The 8,038-nt window shown below is 29.0% G+C and overlaps 1 protein-coding gene across 1 annotated transcript; it reads left to right on the top strand.

Annotated features, from left to right (window-relative positions):
* The first annotated feature begins 5,502 nt into the window (after positions 1–5,502).
* Positions 5,503–7,311, top strand: LOC113389314. Its single transcript, XM_026626360.1, has 5 exons — positions 5,503–5,975; positions 6,167–6,450; positions 6,570–6,846; positions 6,900–7,186; positions 7,280–7,311. The coding sequence occupies exons 1-5, from the start codon at positions 5,503–5,505 to the stop codon at positions 7,309–7,311; spliced, it is 1,353 nt and encodes a 450-aa protein (XP_026482145.1).
* The last annotated feature ends 727 nt before the right edge of the window (positions 7,312–8,038 follow it).

Genomic DNA, 8,038 nt, shown 5'->3' on the forward strand with positions numbered 1-8,038 from the left:
CACAGTTCTGTTTATTACGTCTGACTGTGGTACAGTAGCTCTTACATGTCCAATCGAGACAAAAAAATATTTAATATTGTTTAAGATCCTATTGAAACAAGCCTATCTTATCTTCTGTTGCCTAAAAGCAAAATTATTTTAAATTATTTGGATGTACTGAATGTCTGGATGCAAATGTCAGATAATTAGCAAATATTATAAGTCAAATATTATACGTCCAATATGTATTAATTAATTAAATAGATTCAAAAAAGTTATTAGTGTGGGTTGTCAGAAGCGTCATCCAAAAATCATTTCCCGAATATAAGTATGAATTTAGTGTGATTTTTCAGCATTTTTTAATAAGAATGCTTGTATTGTAATTGTGGCTGTCAGCTCATTCCAAAAATGTTCTGCGCTAATAAGAAATAAGAAAAATTTGCAAGTCAGTCAGTTTGAATAGAAAAACATTTAGCATTAAGGTTTTCGTTAAAATAGATAAGTTACGAAAATAGATGGTACTCTGTCATTTTCTTTTACTAGATGTGTCCAAAATGTGCACAGTCATAAGTCTACTGCGTAACATAAAAACTAAGAATATATAATATACATTTTTATATAACGTTATTTTATTGGCAGTCGTAAATTTAGGTGCCTAATATAGAGCAAAGAAGCCTACTTTGGATAATAACACGACCAAATTATTTGTAACTGCCAGAGGCATCATGAAGTGCACATAAGGTTACTAATAATACCATCATTGACAGTAACCGAAGCAAAAAATTAAAAAAGAGTGCGCGTAAGGATCACACGCGATTGAAGTAAAACTTTTAATATTGTATGAGTAGGCAATTAAGATAAAAATAAAAAAACATATTTGAATTTTAAAAATCATTTATTAATAATCACATAACATCAATAACACAGTTTAAAACAACAGCGATAGATTAATTGCTATCATATTTCATATATGATATAATAGGTTGTTTATAACTGAAATAAGAAACATAAATTTTGCTTTGTAAACTATGTACATTTCTGGAAAAAACTGCATCAATAGTCGTGCCATATCTTGTGGTTGATTCAATTGGAAAATTATTCATTGTTAAATTAAATTTATTATTTAAAAAATCAATTAATTCATTAAAAAAATGAAGTAACTGCTGATGAAGAAATTTAATAATATTTGATACGTTTTTATTGGGAGAAATGTAAAGGACGACTATAATTAATGTTTGATTCTGAGTGTTCACACAGCGGACAACTGCAATATCACCTACATGTGTAATTTCATTAGGAATATCCAGTAATATTGTTGGCGCAAGAAACTGCATAGGAGTGGCATTATGAAGAGTATCTGAACATGAATGATAGGCATTAGACAGCTACACCACCTGCTCTTGAGTTTGATCGTTTGTATTGGGTAACGCAGTAATAGTTCTGAATATCAATTCGTTCTTCATTATTAATCCAAGTTTCCGAAAATAACAAAAACGTACAACGTTGTAGCACTTTATCTTACAGATCAGGCAAATGAGCTCGTAAACTTTGGCAGTTAAAAGAAAACAATAAAATGTCGTTCAAACTTATTATCTCACTCAATTTTTCTTCTTGTGTTATTAATCTACAAGTTGAAAGTCTTTGGAATTCAGTTTTTAAGTTCATTAATCCTGCTGGCCGTTTTCTTCCATGATAAATTTTTTTGAAATGATGAACAATCCATTAATGCTGGTAACTCGTGATAATGCAACATATAGAAGCTGCTGATTATGTGTTTTATTGTATTCATATACAATTTTATCAAAAGTACCACCTTGTGATTTGTGTATTGTGAGTGCACAAGCAGACACTAAAGGAAAATGATTTCTTTTGACAAATATGATTTTATTTCTATTCATTGGAATAGATGAAGATCTCCTAAGAATCGGCACAGCTGTCCTACTGATATTAAGAGTTTGAATATGATGTGCAGCTTTCTTCTTATTTTGTTACCTATCTTACCAGGAAATTCAAACCATAAACGTAGAAGTTCATCATTATCGCCACGTTCTATGTACACTAATTTTCCTACACAACCATTAGCTAAGCCATCACTTACATCAATATTAGTTGTTATTATGTAAAATCTATTCAGAACTAAAATTATTTCATACGGCAAAGCCCCGGTATCAATAACCGATTTTTGTGAAACTGCTGACGAATGTATGATTGTTGATCTGTCGCATGGCAACCTACATAAATATCCGTGGCAGTAGATATTATTTTGTCTTCAACGAGATTCAGTATAAATTTATTATATTCCATGACACATTTATTCTCTAAGAAAAGTCTTATTCCATGAGGACATAACATAAAAAACGTGATTCAATTAATGCAAGTTCATATAGGGTTTAGCGCTCGACTTACGCATGACATGACGGGAGTGGATACTCGCGACATCAGCGCTTACGGCGTCGTAGTGTTCAACTTCGCGTTGGCGTTTTCGTTGCATTTGTACGGATTTACACCCGTGTAGCCTAAAGAAATTTTTACACCCATATCGCGCCTAAAGAAGTTTTACTTCAATAATAATATCTTTCTTCATTAATGGTGCTTAATTATTCATTATTTAAACATCCAGAGATGTATGTTCAAATATTATTCAAATTGCTAATATAATATTAACTCTACAATGTAAAATAAAAGATTTTTGTAACTGCCAATTTATTGACCCAATTATATATACTACTGGATATTCCCGGTGAAATCGGAGTTATCTTTTATATTTCTCCACAAAAAAACATCGCATGTTATAAAATTTACCCATTTCAATAATGCAGATACAAATACTCATTACAATGAGACGCAATTAATTCTTGCTCAAGAGTTCAATGTCAACTTTCGTTCAGAAGAATCTCTAACATTGATTTTGAACGTTAAACAATGAATAATTCTCTATTTCTATCGATTGCAAGATATGGCACTACTATCCATGCAGTTTTCTCAAGAAAATTGGACAATTTGCAGAAATGTCTTGAGGTATTAGTATAGTGGTTGATATTAGTAAATATATGTATCATTACTTATCTAGGAAAATCTAGAGGTGCAATAAAAGTTCTATAAATATCTAATTAAGTTTGTAATACGTCGAGTTTCGGCAGCCGTAGTGAGCACATCGTTCAAAATATTTATTTAATAGTATAATTTGATTGTAGTGAATAGAAGAAATTATAACGGGTTATTATGGATACCGAGCCACCTGACCCGGGTGGCGGTGAGTCACAATCGTTATCAGATGTTGATATAAATACAAGTAGTGAAAATGAATTGGAGTGGGATAATAATACATATTATGTCACAGAAGGTGACAAAATTCATTGGGTAAATGATACTACTAATATTAGAGATAAATCGGGAATAATTAATAGGAAAGATGGTGAAACATATAGAATTTATAATGAAAATAATGTAATAACTGGTAATAATTCAATAAATGACAGATCGGAAAGTACAAATAAAAAGTTAAAAGCAGATGTAATTGAAGAGGCAAATGCAAATCAAACTAGTGATAATAATTCAGTAGTAAATGAAAACAATGAAAACAATAATAATTGGTATAATATGTGTGTAAAGGACATGGAAACTATTAAAGAAATGAAATTTTATCAAGAAACGGATGAAGGCCCATTTATAGTGCATGCTGAGAGTAAAGATAAAAATATTGGAAGATTTCACCCAATGGCAGTAGGAAGAATCTTTCATAAACATTTAATAAATTTGAGTAAAGATATAGAAGAAATCAGATCAATCGGTAAAAATAAAATAAATATAGTATTGAAAAATTATAAGAGTGCAAATAGAATAATAAGAGAAAATTTATTAGAAATATTTAACATTAATGCATATATACCTAGACACAAATTAATGAGATCGGGAATTATCTTTGATATTGACCCAGAAATAGATGAAAAAGAAATATTGAGCAGTATTCGAAGTGATTGTGAAGTTTTGGCAATTAAATGTTTAAAGGGTAGAAATAATGAAACAAAAAAGGTTAGATCACAACGAGTCAAAATAGTATTTAGAGGTAATAAATTACCGGAAAGAGTTTATATACATTCAGTGAGTTGTAGGGTTGAACCATTTATTCAGAAAGTAATACAGTGCCACAATTGCTGGAGGTATGGTCACGTACAGGCCCAATGTAAAAGTAAAATACGTTGTAAAAAGTGTGCAGAGGAACATAAAATGGAGGTATGTAAAAGTGAATTAGTGATATGCGGTCTATGTTATCGAAATCATCTAGCGGATGATAAAGGCTGTGAGGTTTACTTGAAAAATAAAAAAATTAAAGAGATTATGGCAATGCAGAATATAACATATTCCGAAACAAGAAAGATAGTGCAAAACAATGGATACGCTGAAGCAGTTGGTAACACCAATCAGTTTAAAACATATGAAAGTAGTTACCCAGAAATCATTAATACCACTGCACGGAATTCAAGTACATCAAGTAGTAATAGGTATCAAATACTATCAAATTGGAAGGAAAAAGAAGAATATTATGTCAAAGAAGTGTTAATGAGAATAAATAAGCCATATAATAGGAATAATATGAGAAATTTTTACAACAGAAATTTTGAACATCGGTCAGGGGTAGATTTAGTAGAAAGAAATGATAGTACTAACTCAAACAGAAGGAATAAAAGAAATGAGATTAGAGAAATATCAACTGCACGGAGGATACAATTGAGAAGTGATATTATGAATATAATTAAAAAACTAGAGGATCAGAGATATAGGATAGATGTAAATAAAGAAGATAATATGAATTTGATAAAAACAAAATTAGAATTAGTTTTAGAAAGTTTAGGTAAAGGTAGTGAAAAAAAATCATTAGAAATGGTTTATTCTGAAGGAATTGATTAATTATTTATTTAGCGAAGATTAATGTGTGAGTATGTAGGTATAAATTTAAAATTTAAAATTTAAAAATTATATATATATATATATATAAATATATATTGAAAAAGAAATAATAAGAAGATAGTTAAGGTTCTATTGTATTTATTTGTTTATTTGGTTAAGTAATGTTAAATTAATTAATTAATTATTGTTATTAATTTTTATATATATAAGGATTAAATTATGAGAATAATGCAATGGAATATTAGATCGTTTTATGCAAATAAAGAAAGTTTAGAAGAGTGGTTATATAATAAACAATTAGATATAATAGCATTATCAGAAACCTGGTTTAATAAGAATAGGCAGTATAATCTAAAAAATTTTAATTGTATAAGAAAAGATAGGAACGATAATAAAGGAGGGTCGGCATTATTTATAAATAAAAATATAGATAGTAGGGAATATGAAATAAATTTTGAATCAGTCGAAGATAATAATTGTCAAATGTGTGCAGCAGAAGTTAACGTTAATAAGGAAAAAATTTATTTGATATCATTGTATGTTGTTCCCAAAACGAATATTTCAAAAGAGCAATGGAATAGATTATTCTGTAAAATCCCAAAACCTTGTATCATTATGGGAGATTTTAATGTTCACCATTATGCGTGGGGTTGCTCATATAGTGATAGATATGGTAATGAACTATTGGAATCAATTGAAGAAAACAATTTATATTTAGTGAACAATGGAAGTCCGACTCTGGTATTCAAAAATACAAAAACGGTGGTTGATATAACTTTATGTTCATCAGAAATAATAAATAAGATAAAGTGGGAAGTGCAAAAGGAGTCACTGGGATCTGATCATTTTCCAATCCATGTTGAACTTAATGTGAAAAATGACAAATATATAAATACATCAGTAAGAAAATGGAATTGTAAACGAGCAGACTGGGATAAATATAAATCCGTTATAGAAGAAAAATGCGAAAAGATAGATAATTCTACAACAGAAGTTAGTTATAGTGAATTATTAGATTGGATTGATAGTGCAGCTAACAGCAGTATACAAATTAATAAGGTGAGGAATAAAACCAGAAGACCAATGTGGTTTGATAATGAGTGCTTGGATTTAATTAAAAACGAAGAGAAATAGAAGCAAAATACAGAAATAATGCAAACTGGGAAAACTTTATGGAATGTAATAGATTCAAGGCAAAAGTAAGAAGAATTTTCAAATTGAAAAAAAGAGAAAGCTGGAATAATTATATAAATAATATAAAACCTAAAACGCCTGCTAGGAAAGTTTTCAAAATGGTAAGATCTATGCTAAATATGGGTGAATCGGGAAATGTATCAAAATGTAGTGATGATGTATTAGATGTTCTAGTAGACAAAATAGCACCACCAGGAGTTAGTTACAATATTGATGAAGATTTAAATGGGTATGCGGAAATGGAAAATGATTTATTAAGTAAACCGTTTACAAAATGGGAACTAGAAAAAACCTGGAATAAAAGAACGGATACAGCGCCTGGATTAAATAATATTCAATATTCAATGTTAAGAAACCTTCCAGAGAAAGGTAAACAAATATTACTAAAGATAATTAATAAATATTGGAAGAGGCCTGAATTATTGATGACTGGCATATTAATAAAGTGATTTTGTTAAGAAAACCAAATATAAATAGAAATGAAATAGATGCCTATAGACCAATAACTTTAAGCTCGTGCATAGCCAAGATAAAAGATAGATTGATAAAGAGGAGGCTAGAATGGTGGTTGGAACATAATAAAATATTCCCAAGAACTCAATTTGGTTTCAGAAGAAAACATAGTACAATGGATAATTTAAGTATATTTATTAGTGACATATATTTGGCATTTTCTAAAAATACATATGTTGTAGCACTATTTAGTGATATAAAGGGAGCATATGACAATGTAATACCTAATATTTTAATGGATAAATTATTAAAGTTAGGTTGCCATTAATTTTTGTACGAAGTATAATTTATAATGTTTTTCAAAGAAAAATAGTTATAGAGATGAATGATAGAAAATATGAAAGATACTTATACAAAGGACTTCCGCAAGGGGGTATACTGAGTCCTTTATTATATGCTTTATATGCTTATGACTTAGAAAAAATTTGGGTACCTGGAACAAAGATCTTACAATATGCTGATGATGTTGTGATTTATGTAGAAAGGAAAACATTAAAAGATGCTTTGGAGATTATGACAAACAATATTGATTTATACAATTTATGGTTGAGCAAAAATGGTTTAACATTATCAGAAGAAAAAAGTACGATTGGTATATTCACTAGACATAATAAAAGAAATTTCCCAACAAGCATTCAAACAAAAAATTATAATATAAAAGTTCAAGAAATAAATAAATTTTTAGGAATTTATCTAGATCAAAAGTTGGCATTCTAGACACATATAGAAAGTATTAAAAAAAGACAGAAAAAAGTATAATATATTAAGAATGTTAAATAAAACTTGGAATGGTTTACATCCAAGTTCAGCATTAAACCTATATAGAGTATTAATTCGACCAAAATTAGATTATGGCTCTTGGATATTTAGTAACAGTAGAAAAATTCAAGATTTAGACAAGATTCAATATCGATGTCTTAGAATATGTATAGGAGCAATGAAGTCAACGCCAACAAATGTATTATTATTGGAAAGTGGAGAAATGCCATTAGAAATAAGACGAAAGCTCTTATGTGATAAATATATTTTGAAAAACATAATAAATAATGAATCTGTGTTGAATTACAAACTGATGGAAATATGGAGATGTATAGACAGGAGCACATATTGGATAAACAAAAAAGTACCAGGTAATCTAAGCAGTTTTCAATTTTAAAGGATTATAGGAAATTTAACGTAGTCCATGGAGTTCATCCATATTATGAAAAACTGTATTATAATAAAAGAACGATTGTAGTCAAAAAGAGTATAAAAAGTGGATAGAACACGATGGACCTAATAGTATAATTTTATATACGGATGGGTCGAGAAATAATGTTTCACATAGAGTTGGATGTGCAATATGGATTGAAAAGGAAAAAATAACCAATATGTTATAAACTCCCGGAGTTTATTTCTATTTATTCGGCAGAACTAATAGCTATTCGTGAAGCTGTTAGAATAG

This window comes from Ctenocephalides felis, unplaced genomic scaffold (genome assembly GCF_003426905.1).
Source record: "Ctenocephalides felis isolate EL2017-DRISC unplaced genomic scaffold, ASM342690v1 CF-g0.4_SCAFFOLD_03573, whole genome shotgun sequence".
NCBI classification, from domain to species: domain Eukaryota; kingdom Metazoa; phylum Arthropoda; class Insecta; order Siphonaptera; family Pulicidae; genus Ctenocephalides; species Ctenocephalides felis.

Excerpts from the sequence above, each read along its gene's own strand:
- LOC113389314 (XM_026626360.1), top strand. The coding sequence starts at position 5,503 with ATGGGAGATTTTAATGTTCACCATTATGCGTGGGGTTGCTCATATAGT. Across the intron at positions 5,976-6,166 it reads AAAACCAGAAGACCAATGTG|GAAAGTTTTCAAAATGGTAA; the intron begins GTTTGATAATGA and ends AACGCCTGCTAG. Across the intron at positions 6,847-6,899 it reads TTAATGGATAAATTATTAAA|AAAAATAGTTATAGAGATGA; the intron begins GTTAGGTTGCCA and ends TGTTTTTCAAAG.